We start from the raw sequence: 16,428 nt of genomic DNA on the forward strand, positions 1-16,428 counted from the left end.
AACTGTTGGAAGACAATTTGTGCACTGCAAAACTCTAATAAAAATTAGACACTTACCAGATAATCCGATTTAGTTCTACAACCATAGAAATGTTTGGCCTGAGCGAAGAAATTTCTCATTGTTTCAATCTTAAATAGCCTCATCCTTATTCTCAGACTGCCTCCTCTGGTCCTAGTCTCTTTAGCCAGGGGATATGTCTTTGTTGCATCAAGCCTTTTAGAATTTTAAAAGTTTTGATGAGATCTCCTCTTGTCCTCTAATCTTTAAAGAATAGTCGACTCAATCTCTCCTAAAAGAGGCTTTAATCTACTAAATCTTCCCTCGTAGAACAAACCCACCATCCTGGAACTCGATGAGTGACTTTTCATGTCCTTTCACAACATGCAGCCTGCCATGGATGAGGAGATCAAAATCATCCACAGTACTCCTGATGGAGTCATTTCAGGGCCAATACAATTACAAATATACCTCTTACTCCTGCGATCAAACTTGTACATGATAAAGAATAAATGATCATTTACTCACCTAATTGCTTGCTGTTCTTGAATGTTGCTCTTTGGTGAATTGTTTAAAGGCAGATACAACTTCTTTTGAACTTCAGCTCCACTCATTCTCTCATTATTTGACAAATGCTCTGCTTTCTTATTACATTCACCAAAGTGGACAACCTTACATTTTTCCACATTATTTTCCATTTTCCAGGATCTCACCCTTTTACTCAGTCCATATCCCCTTAAGGACTCATTACGCCTTGTACGCACAGTCCCACCTATTTTAGTATGTCCATATTTGTGAAATAAGAAGGTCAGCTCAGTTATTATTTTAAAGGACTGGCTGGGCATCACACGTAATCAATATTGCCACTCTTCTGATATTTAGGATAATCCAAGCATTGAAGGTTAGCTAAATTGTATATTTCAAATGTCCAAAATTCTTAGTATTCTCCTTCAATTTATCTGAAAATTATAAATCTAGGTTTCATCACAAAATGTCTGTAGGTGGCATTATCTCAGGAATTTATTGCATTTACCTTGGAATGAAACTGCACCAACTTCAATACAATAGTTATGCTTTAAGAATCAACACCCTCTTCCAGCCTTTAGGATCATTTAAAATGACCATCTTTACTCTTTTGACACGCAAAAGAAATACGTTAAATCTATAAGGTTCACCAAGTATATTAATTTTATTGAATGTCTGTTTGTCTGCTCTGTCTTTAATTAATCTGTTTGCTTTTACATATAACTTAAACTGCAGACTGATAGGATATATATTCAATCTGCTTATTAAATCCTAGGAGAATGATGGTAGCATTGATTTTATTTCATTGGCAAAAGGTTTCTAAGGATTACTATCATTCACCTGAATATTAGTTAGGTAAAAGTCCATGTAAGATCATAGAAAACGGAATAGATCGCATGTGAAATGCAAAACAAGGCAGGATTACAGGCCTGACAACCTTACAAGGATAAATTGAAGGGAAATCTCAAAGGTAGGTCATATTCTGCAATATGCAGGAATACAAAGTATGTCGTAGAATCTAGAAGCTTTCAACCTACCCCAAATGTGTTCGATGCAACAAAAAAAAATTAAATTCCGTGAAATAAATTACTGAATTCTGGTCAGCTGAACCCTTCAATTAAGCATAACTTATTGGTATTAACAACCATTGATCTATCCCCTCATTTATCAACTGCTGGAATTACATGATGTGGACACACACACACACACACACACACACACACACACACACACACACACACACACACACACACACACACACACACACACACACACAAGATTGGACTGTTGGCCAACTTGCACTGATCTGACACAATTGTGTGGATCATCTTTGCAATTATGCGTGAGTCAGAGGACAATGCAACTATATGTTCATGAAGGTAGAAAAACAACCAGGTCCATATATGATGACCTCACCCTGTATATGTGAAACTTTCCTCCAATAAAGATGGAACACCCTGAACAAATTTAATAACTTGAAAAAATATTGTTTCAAATCTTGATTTGATAAGGCAACTAGCAATGTGGAACATGAATTCAGAAGTAGAAACATAATTGCATAAAAGCATGTCTGTGATCAACATTGAAGTCACTTCTGAAACATTGCATTAGTTAGAATCTCAAGGGTAGTTCTATAGACCAGTATGGATCACAGCTAGGAGTTGTCTGTCTTAATAGGTCATTACCTATATAGATCTCACATCTCCTGCATTGTAGAATTTACATTTTAACGCTCACTATTTTAAAATTGAATACACACTTGGTGCATTCATTCAAAACTAATTTCACAAATATGATAGCACATAATCTTCTCTCTGTGCAGAAGCGAAGTAACAATCATCAATAAACTAGGAACTCAGTCATTCATTCCAAGATATGACTGAAGATAAAAATCAGCGCAAAAAAAATCAATTTCAAACTAATGAATCCAAAGTAAGCCAGTTTAGGAAATAATAAAAAATTACAAATATTCAAAAGTCTCCAAATATTCTTCCTACATTGTTACCAGTGTGAAGAAAATTACAATAATTACATAATTGAATATTTTTAAATATTGAAGGTAGCTCATTGAAAAGATGTTGTGCAGCTTCGTATTCAGAATTTGTACATCTTATGACAGATAGCTGAAGTACAGACAATGGGAGTATTGTTTTGTTATGCCTTGGCTCCTACTCAATTTATATGGTCATGGTGGGTATGCTCTGATGCCATTTCAGAACCTGATCCTGAACCATATGTCTTCTGATTATGGTACTCTGATTTACAACTGTTCCCAGGGATGCACATAGTGTCTGACATCGAGAACTGCTAGAAGATCATCAACTCGATGAAAGACACACTTTGGTCTGCCTGAAACCTCTTGGTCTTTCAGCACACGAAGATGTTGGTGCTGGAATGCTGCCGACTGGCACATTCCAGAATGCAGAAGTACGTGCTGAAGGACTCACTGAGGCTTGGCGCAGTGTGAAGGACCACAGTCTTGAGTCCTTCAGTTACCAGGCATTGTGGGGCTGAGATTGAAGTGAAGCCCCTCAAGCGACAGACGGGGAGTAACGATAAGGCAACACATTGGTAGTTATGGTATAAATATAAATGAATGTAACATAGAACAGTGATGAAAATGTATGGATAAGAAATTAAGAAAGGCAAGAAACTTAAAACGTTTTTACTTTTGTAAATAGTTTATTGTGAATAAAGTCTATTTTTGGTTGTAAAATAATATGTCCTGTGATTTTAAGTACTTTTCTGCCTTAGGACTCATTTTAATTTTCTTTTGCAAACATTACTGATGATCAGAATTCACTCACTGAGAAAACTGTAGATAACTGCACCTTATGGGGCATCAAATCCTCAAATATGGTATAGAATATACAACCATGAAGTTCATGCCTGAGGTATTACAGGAAATAGACCTTCCAATTTCTTTTCAGAAATCCAAAACCTGGATGAGTGCGTCCAACAAATCAGAAGAATTGTGGAATCACCCTGCATGCCTCTACCACACTGCCTTATACTGCAGTACCTCGTGAAGCATTTTTGTAAGGTGTGTCAGAACGAAAGAACAAACCATCTCACACCAAGGCTTCTGGGTGAAATCTTCAGTGATGTTTTGTTCAGGCATTCACTGTTAAGGTAAATGACTTTAAAAAATGAATAACTTTCAAGAAACATGTTTTTCTTGTATTTTAATATGTCAAACTGTGTAATGAAACCTTTTATGCATCAATTCATTAAACATTTCAATCAATATGACTAAAGAAAGAAATAATTTTAACCCAAAAGTGATGCATATATTTGTATAAAGAAAATACTAATTAGTGAATTGAAAGCCGGGGTCATAGTGACACAGCACATAATGATTACTTGACAGCACGATTGGTGCAGCGGTTAGGCCAAAACCTTTGCAGCCGCAGCAATTGGGGCTGAGATTCAAATTCCTTGCTGAAAGGAGTTTGTATGTTCTCTCCATGGGATTCCCCTGGGGGTTCTGGTTTACTTTCACCATTCGAAAGGTACCAGGGATGTAGGTTAATTGGGCATAAATTTGGAGGCCTGTGAACATAATAAGAAAGACATTTCAAGGAAGGAGGTTTATGTAAGTCTGTGTCAATAATGGAACTGTGACAATATATTGGTGGTTGTAAGCTACTCATATACAAGATTAGAAAAATATCTGATGTCACATGATTGAAAAGGTGCTATTCCATCCTGTTTTAAAATAGTTGATGAGAATGGTTCCTCATTGTTCTGTGATTTGTAGTTGAGAAGTTTGAAGAGTGAAGATTAATAACTCAGGCTTCACTTTAAGCAATCTTAAATATTTTTATCAAATCTTTGGGATAAGTCAGTGTTGACTTTGCTAGTTAAATTGATCAAGTGCTGTATTGAGGGAGAGAATGGTTCCCATTATGGTTTATGTGCTTATCCAGTCATGTGATAGTGATAATGGGATCAATCTGTACTGTAAGAGACCACCCTCTGTCCAAAGGTACCTGTCTTTTTGAGTGGCATCTGTCATTCAATAAGGATTAAGTTCAAATTTATTGTCACATGAACCAATGTGCCATGATAGAGGTTGTCAAGGCTAGTGGTAACATAAGCTGCATTGACCTTTCTACCATTAGATAGAAAATTTCCCTCATTACAAGACATGGGTTGCTTCATTAAATCTTAATGTCAAGAAAATCTTTATATTAGTTTTGCAAAATGTTGAATTGATTTAATGCTCCAGGCCATTGATAATGTTCATAAAGTTTAAACATATATGTTGAATTGTCTATATTTTTTAACTAAGAAGTCTGGTTGAGAGGCCAATATCCAAAGAGTAAAATCTCATAAAGTTTGAATAATGTAGCCAAGAATACAAAGTAAATTTATGTGTGGTAATTCAGTACTGTTGAAGTTAACTTTTCAAAGTCTGTAATAGGATGCAGGAGATAAAGGTAAGGCTTAGTGGAAGAGGGAGGTGGAGAGGAATCAGTCAAATTTATATTTGATCTAGTTCCAGTTCTCTTCTTTGTTTCACTGAGAAGTTAAACTTGATGCAGCAATGTTGAATAAATATTCTTCATTCCTGCGTTGACCACCTCCAAACTTTTCAGTAAAATTCATTGTTGCCCAGAGCACAACAATTGAAATGTACTTGTTGTATTGTGCGGGGTTGGTGCATAATTAAAGGCTTTGGTCAGCAGATCTGAAAAAGCAGAGGAAGCAGTGGGAACAATAGGTTTATTTGAATTTCTCTGTGTGACTTGCAACATTTCCATGTCTTGCCCTTAATCATATTTATTAAACACTTCTCTGTTCAATAAATTGAAGTCATTGGCAGGAGTTTGTAGAATGCTTTTGTCAAACCAAATGTTGTAAATTCCGTTTAAAGCAGACAATCTACCAGGGTGAATGTATACAGAAATATTAAATGCTTGTTATATTTGCTTCCAGTGCTGACGTGAACCCAGAGCATCACATTAAGATCATTGAGGCGCTTATCATGACTGGAGGCTTGGCTGAAGTGCAAGAGGCACCAGGTAGGGATCTGATATTCTCTTCCAGTGTTATGAAATCTTCTTGGCAGATTCTTTTCTCATAAACCAATCTTATGAGGTATGTCTTAGACAGCAGATAATTACAATAGTCTCTTTGTTGACCACTATGCAGAATCCATTTGGATGCAGACATTACCTTTCAATATATCAACTTGTTTTGGATTTCACGATGTTTGTGTGAAGCACTGAAGATTTTACTGAGATGGTACACGTGGGATTTTAAACTATTTAAGAGATACTGATTTCATGTAAAAATACCCAGTGATTTGTTTTTTTTTATGGTTTGGAATATCTTGTCATGGTGGTATTTCACACAACTGGGATTTGAATACATTCTGACACTGAATCCTAGTGGAAATATATTTAATTTGTACTTTTAACTTTCCTCAAACTGCTTCACATTTAAATGATTGAACTGGATTCAAGCCCAAAATAAGAGGAATAAATTATCACATTGGTTAATTTCGAAAACACAAGGGATATTGGAAACGTTCGAAAAAAGAGGGAGACCTATAATAAATATAAGAAACAAGGAATAAAGGAGATGTTCGGAGAATACATTGAATGTAAAAAGATTCTTAAGAAAGAAATTAGAAAAGCTAAAAGAAGGTATGAGGTGGCTATAGAAAACAGGGTGAAAATAAATCCAAAAGGTTTCTACAGATATGTTAATAGCAAAAAGAAAGTGAGGGATAAAATTGGTACCTTAGAGAATATGGTGCTAAACTCGTATGATGAGATTTTAAGTCCAATTGATCCATGTTGAATGAGGTGGAGGCTAATAAATAGCTATTAAACTGTACCCCAAGGGGATGCTACTGCCTGTGGGGAAAATATATGGGAAACAATCAGTTCTTCTACAGAGGAAGACATTTTAATCTTCCAATTTGGATTTGAGTCAATGCCTATTGACTTTTGTGATTATATATCTCTAAAATACGCATGGTGTCTGTCTTATGTTGGATGCATTGTTACATAAGAAATGGAATTGTATTTCTGAACAGAATAATTTTCATTTCTGAGATTACAACTATGTCTGCTTAAGAATATTGAGAGCGGTGTGTTCCATTATTCTATTGTCTACAATCCCAGAGACAAAATTGGATGACACTCATTGACATTTATACAATAATTCTTAATTGAAAAATCATTTGAGTTGCTGTTACCTACTGGCTGCTGGCTTTGTTCTGCAGATGGACAATCAAAACGAAAGCAATTTGTAGTTAGTTTATGAATGAATTTTGCTCAGACACTTATTATTGAAGTTGGAAATTACAGACTCCATTGTTTTATTACATTTAATTAGCCTTAATTGTTTTGCTCTCTTTTGTTGTTGATAATAATTCAAAGAATACTTCAAATGCTGTGCTCCCAGTTCATTAGTCCTTTGGAGGCCATCATAAGAAGGGGGAGGGAGCAATTACTTGGAAATCCAACTCCCCTCTACAGATAGCACAATGGAAGACAGAGATGAACAGTTGTATGCCTATGTGAAAAAATTTACATGTAATCTAAAGAACAAATATGACATCTTTATAAAAATATGGCAACTATTTTTGGATTATATAATAAAAAAATATGTAACCTCCCCAATGAAAATTTTCTTTTTTTAAACCCAAATGTAAGCCCTGACGGTGTACAGATTTATACTGGGAAGGTGGTGGGAGGGAAAGTATGTATATTTATGGAAAAAAATAAAATAGAATAATAAGTACTCTTTGAGTACTGTTGGGGGGAGCAGCCTAGCTGGGGAAAGCAGCAGTGGCTGTGCCTCTGGCACAGGGTCAGCCCCTGTGGCTCAGAAGGGTAGGGAAAGGAAGAGGAAGGGCAGTTGTCATAGGGGACTCTATAATTAGGAGGACAGATAGGGGATTCTGTGGATGCAGTAAGGAGAACTAGATGGTGGTTTACCTCCCTGGTGCCAGAGTCTGTGATATCCTAAAGTGGGAGGGAGATGACCCAGAGGTCATAGTACATGTAGGTACCAATGATGTAGGGAGGAATAGAGAAGAGGTGCTGAAAAGTGAGTACAGGGAGTTAGGTAGGGAGTTGAAAAGAAGGACCGCGAAGGGAGTAATCACGGGATTACTGCCTGTACAACACAACATTGAGAGCAGGAATAGAAAGAGATGGAGGATACATACATGGCTGAAGGGGTAGAGCATGGGGCAGGGATTCAAGTTTCTAGATCACTGGAACCATTTTTGGGATAGATGTGACCTGTACAGAAAGGACGGGTTGCATTTGAATTCCAGCAGGACCAGGATCCTGGGAGGGATATTTGCTAAGGCTACTTAGGAGACTTTAAACTAGAATGGATGGGGAGAGGGAACCAAATGGAAGAGAACAGCAAAGAGACGGTTAGATTGCAAACAGAGAAAGCTTTTAGACAGTGTTTGTGGGTGGAAAGGCAGGTGATAGAGAAGGAAGATGCTTTGTACAAAGATGGAGGGGAGATGATAGAAAAAGAACAAAATAGAGTTGTTTGTAAAGATGTGGGCAAGCAGAGAGTAAGAGGTGGGAAATCTCTGAAATGCATATATTTTAATGCTAGAGGCATTGTAAGGAAGGTGGATGAGCTGAGGTTATGGATTGACATAACCAGTATGACCTGGTAGCAATTAGTTCAACATGCTTGCAAGAGAGATGTGATTGGCAGCTAACTATTCCTGGATTTTGCTGTGATAGAATTGGAGGGGCAAGAGGGGGTGGTGTTGCATTGCTTGTCAGAGAAAATATTACAGTGATGGTTAGGCAGGATAGATTAGAGGGCTCGTCCAGGGAGGCTCTTTGGGTGGAATTGAGGAATGGGAAGGGGGTAGTTACATTTATAGGGGTTAACTATAGACCACCTAATAGGGAACAAGAACTAAAGGAGAAAATTTGTAGGGAGATAGCAGATATTTGTAATAAGCACAGGGTTGAGATTGTGGGAGATTTAAATTTTCCAAATATAGATTGGGAAACCCTTTCTGGAGTTTGTAAAATGTGTGCAGGATAGTTTTTTGCAGTAATATGTAGAGGTACCAACTAGAGAAGGGGCAGTATTGTATCTAGTGTTGGGGAATGAGATAAAGCAGGTGATAGAGGTATGTGTTGGATGGGTTTTTTGGTCTAGTGATCATAGTGCCATTAATTTCAATGTAATTATGGAAAGGGATAGGTGAGGGCCTTGGGTTGAGGTTGATTTGAGGAGATTCACAAAGATTTACAAGGAGTGGATTGGGACGATTCGTTTTATGGGCAGGATGTAGGAGAGAAATGGAGGTCTTTTAAAGGTGAGATTTTGAGGGTACAAATTTTTTATGTTCCTGTTAAGTTAAAAGGCATGGTCAAAAGTTTGAGAGAGCCATAGTTTTCAAGGGATATTGGAAACGTTTGAAAAAAGAGGCAGACCTATAATAAATATAAGAAACAAGGAATAAAGGGGATGTTCGGAGAATACATTGAATGTAAAAAGATTCTTAAGAAAGAAATTAGAAAAGCTAAAAGAAGGTATGAGGTGGCTATAGAAAACAGGGTGAAAATAAATCCAAAAGGTTTCTACAGATATGTTAATAGCAAAAAGAAAGTGAGGGATAAAATTGGTACCTTAGAATCAGAGCAGACAACTGTAGGTGGAGCCAAAAGAGATGAGGGTGATCTTGAACAATTTATTTTCTTTGGTATTCACTAAGGAGAAGGATATTGAATTGTGTGGGGTAAAAGAAGCAATGAGGGTGATAATGAAGACTATAGTGATTAAGAAAGAGGAAGTAGTGGAGCTTTTGAAGCATATTAAGGTGGATAAGTCTCCAGGTCATGACAGGATTTTTCCCAGGACCTTGAGAGGTTAGTGAGGAAATAGCAGAAGCTCTGACAGTGGTTTTTCAAATCTCATTAGAGATGGATATAGTGCCGGAGGATTGAACTATAGCACATGTTATTCCTTTGTTTAAAAAGGGTTCAAGGAGCATGCCTAGTAATTATTGGCCTATAAGTTTGATGTCTGTGTTAGGTAAGTTAAAGGAAAATATTCTTAGATATAGTGTATATATAAATTTCTGGAGAGACAGGGTCTGATCAGGAACACGCAGATGATACCAAAATAGGTGGAATTGTGGAAAATGAAGAAGGTTTTCAAAGATTGCAGAGGGATTTGGACTGCTTAGAAGAGTGGGCTGAAAGATGGCAGATGGAGTTTAATGCTGATAAGTGTGAGGTGCTTCATTTTGGTAGGAATAATCAAAACAGGACATACATAATAAATGAGAGGCTATTGAGGAATGCAGTGGAGCAGTAAGATCTAGGAATAACAGTGCATCATTCCCTGAAGGTATAAACTCTTGTGGATAGGGTGGTGAAGAAGGCTTTTAGTATGCTGGCCTTTATAAATCAAAGCATAGAATACAAGAGTTGGAAAGTGATGTTGAGACTGTTCAAGACATTGGTGAGCCCAAATTTAGAGTACTGTGTGCAGTTCTGGTCACCAAATTATAGGAAGGATATCAACAAGGTAGAGAAAGTGCAAAGTAGATTTATGAAAATGTTACCTGGATCTAGATTACAAAGAAAGATTGAGCAAATTAGGTTTTTATTCTTTGGAGCGTAGAAGGTTGAGAGGGGATTTGATAGAGGTATTTAAGATTATGAGAGGAATAGATAGTGTTGATGTGGATAGGCTTTTTCCATTGAGAATAGGAAAGATTGAAACAAGAGGTCATGAGGTAAGAGTTAAGTGGCAAAAGTTTACAAATAACATGAATGGGAACTTCTATACTCAGAGAGTAGTGTCTGTGTGGAATGAGCTTCTGGGAGAAGTACTGGTGCCAGGGCCAATTTTGTCATTTAAGGAAAAATTGGATAGATATATGGATGGGAGGGGAATAGAGGGTTAAGGGCAGAGTGCAGGTAGGTGGGACTAGAGGAGAGTACTTAGTTTGGTGCGGACTAGAAGGACCAAATGGCCTATTTTCGTGCTGTAATTATTATATGGTTAAAATATTCAAAATAAGATACCGCCTTGATGGAACAAAGACTGATGCCTATGAGTTTTTTCTTGTCCTGAGCATTAGTACATCTGTACCAGACAGTGATGCAACCAACCAGAATGCTCTCCATGGTACACCTGCAGAGGTTTTGAGAGTCTTCAGTAACATACCAAATCTCCTCAAACTTCTCACAAAGTATAGATGCAGGATGAACCAATGACCAGGACTTTGTGCTGAGGGACAAATGAAAGGGTGGTGTCACCACCACAAAGGGTTAGTGGAGAAAAGATGCAGGGGTATCCTGCAAACCAAGGAGCAGAAATCATTATGAAAGCCCTTCTGACTTATTGTTCGGCAAAGTTCAGGGAAAGAATAAAATGTGAACCTTGTCAGAAAATGGAATGTTGTTTGTTTATGTGAATGATGACAGTGGAGTGCACCTGTATATTATATACCTGTAAAGTTTATGGCTGGGAATTACCATGAGTCATTACTGAGCAGGAAATTAATTGGATTCTAAGAGTACCTCAGAGGCTGCATGAATGACAGCTCCTGACTTCCAAAACTTTTCGAACATTTACTGTCATTCTCTGTCCAGTAGTATTGACATCATGCAAATGATCATCCTGTGAGAAGAGAGCCAGCTCAATTCTGTCTCACTACTCAGGCCAACACTGCAGTTAGCTGAGCAATTTGTTCGAAGCTGTTGTTGGATTGACATGATCTGTCTTTTTAAAAAAATGTTCAGTTTTTCTGTATGCTCAAATCAGAGATTGGTGGATTTTTAGATTTGAAATTAATTAAGGTTTAGTGTAGGAAAGTGCCATCAATGTTAAAGATTAGCATTGAGTGACAAAGTAGGCAAAAGAGAAGAATGGCTAAATTCCGCTTGTATTTTTTGATTGCTTCAGGCTCCACACAAAACCATGTGCAAGGTTTGAGTTGAGCTTCCTGATGCTGCCCAACATTTCATGCTTGTTTTCCTGAATGCCTCACAAGCATTTTGTTGTGAATGCATTTTTGCCTCCAAAAATCGGAATAGCACTTTTCTGGAGGTAATTCATTATGTGCTTATCTTCGAACTTGGCCACATCCAAAAGTGTTCAAGAGCCAGTAACCAAACAGATGGCTTTGCGTTAAATGGTGTATCTCTGTGATTTCATTGCTGTTGCCAGATCCACATGGATAGTGGAATAGGCAAGTCAGAGATACAAGATGGTAGCATATTTAGCTTATAGATCATAAGAGATTGTGGGATCATGTAGCAGGGAGGGGGAGGAGTAGGTATGGACATATCCCGTTTTCAAAGGTCTCTGTGCTACGATCGCAAGAACGCTGTTCAACATGGTGTGAAGGCTAGGATTTGGTGTTCATTGGAGTCACACGTTAACCATCGAATATCTTTTTATGACACTTTAGATAGTCAAAAGAATGGACTAACTCTGGTATTTTCTTTGGTTAATGTACGCTCCTTGGATGCTGATACCCAACTGCTGTGCATGCTATGGGCTATGAAGACATAGGCTGTAGACAGCATTATAACCTGAGGAGTTACAAAAGGAACTGAAACACTGTCAATATCAGCAAACATCAAATTTCTGACCATATGGCAGAAGGTTTATTGATGTAGGGCATGGTTCAGCTAAAATTTTATCCTGAAAAGGCAATATTGTGCATGATGTTGATGTAAATGTTTGAGCAATAGAAATGAGAGGCTGGAACATACATTTGGAAGTTAAATATGCCCATTGATTAAGTTAGAATACACTATGAAACAGCATTTAAATTAGAAAATGATGAGTGACATGGATAAATAATTGACTGCTGAGAGGAGGAAGATCAGCTCTATCTGACTTAAGCCTTAAGTCAGATAGAAATTGAACTTGGTAAGAACATCATAGACCTGAGCAATAGAAGATATAATTGCATTTAATAGATTTTTTTTCAAGAAGTGTTCAAATTGATTTCTAATTATTTAACCAACACTTTATTGCATCATGTTTAAATTGCTACAAAAGACATTTGTGCTCAATTTACATAATCAAGTGTAATTTGGCTGTAATCATGTATTAACAAAAGGTGCATAATCCAAGTAAAACAAAGCTTATAAAGGTTACAATAGGGAAGCTGTAATTGCTTTCTTAATTTGTTTGCTTAGTACTCTCACAATTACAATAATTTTACTGGGCCGGAGACTATACATAGGACATTATGAAAGATAAACATTGGTGTTAACCCTATGATATTCCACTCCTAGATTTGGAGCTGCATCAGAGATAATTGATTCTTTAATTTATTTTTGTTGGGCATTCCTGTTATTTGAAATGTCTTACACGAAATGGTTATTTTTCCCCTCTCTTTAAATGACACAGGTGTAACAGAGCGTTAACTCTAAAAGATATGGCTCTCAGATCCAGTATACACCTTGAGGAAGCACTCAGGCCCCAACGTTTACCGAGGGGCGCTGGTCAAAGTGGCGACTCTGTCTGCCTTAGAGGAGACAAAAGTTAAAGAATTTCATGCATGTTGCATTCTAAATGTAGTATTATGTACCTTTATCTCTTATGAACGCTGCGTTCATAATTCATTTCTGCATTTTGACTACAGTTAGTGTCTGCAGAATTTCCTGTTTTATTCTAACCTGGTATCAACCTATTAGCACTGCACGTGATGGTCTTGAGCCAGATTCTATAACGTGTCAGTTAGTGAATTGCCAGCTAGCTAAACTTTCAGTATGCATGATACTGCCGAATAATATGAAGGAAGGAAATTATTCTGGATATTGTTTAGTTTATATTTCGATTTCAGAACTGTATGTAGTCTTTTAAAACTTTTATTTGTTGCTGCCCATTATTCGTTGTCAGCCAGAATTGTGAACTCCAGACCTCCTCCCCCACTGCCTAATTCAGTTTTGCTGTACTCTGCATTAAGGAACTCTTTGGTCTACAATTCATTTCCATGATTGTTGTTAATATGCAGTTAAACAACCATCTGAACTTCATTGCATGACAGACACATTATTTTTGACTGTGACTGTGTGACAAAAGGAAGTTTAAAAAAAAATACAAAGGAGTTTCTATGTTATTATGTAGCAAAGTGCTAGTTTGGATAATTAAATGCAGAGGCCACGTGGTGTTGCTTCTGCATTTTCCTGGGCTTGCACAAAGGAAGGTCACTGCTGTGGCTGATGTCTCCTGTAAAGAAGCCCACACTTTCCATGTGCTGTTCTTCTGGAAATGTTAAATAGCATTTGGGATACTGCATGTTGCTTCACAGTTGGTGCAGATTCAAACTGGACCCTGCTGGCATCTTTGAACTGTTTTGCTGATGGCTCCACCAACACTGAGTCAGCTGATGGCGAGATGGCTAGGGAACAATGTCCCAGGTTTCTGCAAATGATTGCTCTCCTGCTGTAACATGAGCACACATAATGGCAGCTGAAAATAGAGCCTCTGTGGTCCTCCCCGCAGTTATATAAATAGATGTGCACTATCCTCTTACCCTCAACCCTGACCCTTTCCCCCTCTCCATCACCTGGATTTGCACAATATTATTCAGGTTGTGAACTAATTACCCACATCATGTACCAATTGGAGATAGGCTCCTGGGTGAAGTAAGAACCCTGATCTCTGCTTAGCTGATCCTCAGAGGGATGCTGGTTCCATCAGGAATTCAGAAGAAAAGAATAATGAAACCAATGAAATAATATGTCATCACATATTATTGATGGACAACACTGCTGCCAACCACAAACATAATCAGATTTTCATTGCTCCTCTAATTCAAATCAGAACATTAAACCTTGTTTTTTTTAATAAAAATATCAAATTAAATTGTTTAACCTTTTGAATGTTAATTCTTGTAATTCAGTCTTCATTGTTCAGTCATAGTTCTTCTGATGGCATGATGCACCACTGTAAAATATGTGCCTGCTGGTCAATCTTTTCCTAACTTCTCATTCATTTGAGCAAATTCATGTATTTACTATTTGGATAATAAATGTTAGTATGTTTGAATGGTTAACTGTTGAAATTTGGATCAACTCCAGGTACTCCCGACTTATGACCTACTCAACCTAACACACGTACGACCAAATTATTTAAAAATAAATAAGAAAAATATAGATTTATGTTGTATTTGACAAACTATAGCAGGGATACAGGGCATGTTAAAGTCAAAATGTGTGCACTTGCCTTGTTATTCAATATCCCGGGGTCCAAAAGTTGGGCGGGGCCATCTTGATTCCGGTGCACATCCATTGGTCTTCGATTGGCGCATGTGCGGTGTGTTCGGATGTGGAAGTGCATTTGGCGCATGCCTGGTGGGTTCGGGTATTGGAGTTTGGTTGGCGCATGCGTGGTGGGTTCGCGTATTGGAGTTTGGTTGGCGCATGCGTGGTGGGGTCGCGTATTGGAGTTTGGTTGGCGCATGCTTGAGAGTTAAGGGTGTGAATTCTACATCATCATGGTGCTTATTTTATTTGTTTGGACTAGAAATATTATTGGGCTGCACTTCCCATTTTGGTAGAGGTATTGCCATGTGGTTTATGCATATTAGACATTTCTTTTTTTATATATTAATAATTATTTCTAATACATCTTTGGTGATTTCACTTTCAATAAGAAGTTAGCCTGAAGAAAACTGAGGTCCTCCATCAGCCAGCTCCCCACCATGACTACCAGCCCCCCCCCCCCCCCACATATCTATCGGGCACACAAAACTCAAAACGGTCAACCAGTTTACCTATCTCGGCTGCACCATTTCATCAGATGCAAGGATCGACAATGAGATAGACAACAGACTCGCCAAGGCAAATAGCGCCTTTGGAAGACTACACAAAAGAGTCTGGAAAAACAACCAACTGAAAAACCTCACAAAGATAAGCGTATACAGAGCCGTTGTCATACCCACACTCCTGTTTGGCTCCGATTCATGGGTCCTCTACTGGCATCACCTACGGCTCCTAGAACGCTTCCACCAGCGTTGTCTCCGCTCCATCCTCAACATTCATCGGAGCGACTTCATCCCTAACATCGAAGTACTCGAGATGGCAGAGGCTGACAGCATCGAATCCACGCTGTTGAAGATCCAACTGCGCTGGGTAGGTCACGTCTCCAGAATGGAGGACCATCGCCTTCCCAAGATCGTGTTATATGGCGAGCTCTCCACTGGCCATTGTGTCAGAGGTGCACCAAAGAAGAGGTAAAAGGACTGGCTAAAGAAATCTCTTGCTGCCTGCCACATTGACCACCGCCAGTGGGCTGATCTCGCCTCAAACCGTGCACCTTGGCGCCTCACAGTTTGGCGGGCAGCAACCTCCTTTGAAGAAGACCGCAGAGCCCACCTCACTGACAAAAGACAAAGGAGGAAAAACCCAACACCCAACCCCAACCAACCAATTTTCCCCTGCAACTGCTGCAACCGTGCCTGCCTGTCCCACATCGGACTTGTCAGCCACAAACGAGCCTGCAGCTGACGTGGACCTTTACCCCTCCATAAATCTTCGTCCGCGAAGCCAAGCCAAAGAAGAAGCAGACAGATCTCCGCTTAAAAAAAACATTAACAATTGGATATGCAACAAGCCTGCTCTTGTTAGCCATGGTAATTTTAGACATAAATGCTTTCAATGTGACAGTTTGACTGTACACAGACTCACCAAAAATCTGGAAATCCAGCTCATAGCTCAAGCTTGGCAGGGACATTGATACACTGGATACAGAGTTAGAGCAAGTCCAGGTAGCCAGTCAGCCCCTATCCTATGTCAAATGCAATGTGGGATAACACAGCAGATGCTCAAATGTGTTTTAGGAGGCTATGCTCTGAAACGAGTGGAAGAAATTGAATCTTTACCCTTATTCTGTGCAGCTGAGGTGAGCAGATACTGGAAAATA

The 16,428-nt window shown here is 38.4% G+C and overlaps 1 protein-coding gene across 12 annotated transcripts in view; it reads left to right on the top strand.

Annotated features, from left to right (window-relative positions):
* pik3r3b (phosphoinositide-3-kinase, regulatory subunit 3b (gamma)) overlaps positions 1-16,428 on the top strand; it is a 582,698-nt gene that overhangs the window by 347,696 nt on the left and 218,574 nt on the right. For all 12 annotated transcript variants that reach the window (XM_069938742.1, XM_069938746.1, XM_069938750.1 and 9 more), the window contains 2 exons: positions 3,453-3,654; positions 5,464-5,549. In XM_069938742.1, the coding sequence (XP_069794843.1) occupies positions 3,453-3,654; positions 5,464-5,549 (288 nt within the window). The remainder of the gene's footprint in view (positions 1-3,452; positions 3,655-5,463; positions 5,550-16,428) is intronic.

This window comes from Narcine bancroftii, chromosome 5 (genome assembly GCF_036971445.1).
Source record: "Narcine bancroftii isolate sNarBan1 chromosome 5, sNarBan1.hap1, whole genome shotgun sequence".
NCBI lineage: Eukaryota > Metazoa > Chordata > Chondrichthyes > Torpediniformes > Narcinidae > Narcine > Narcine bancroftii.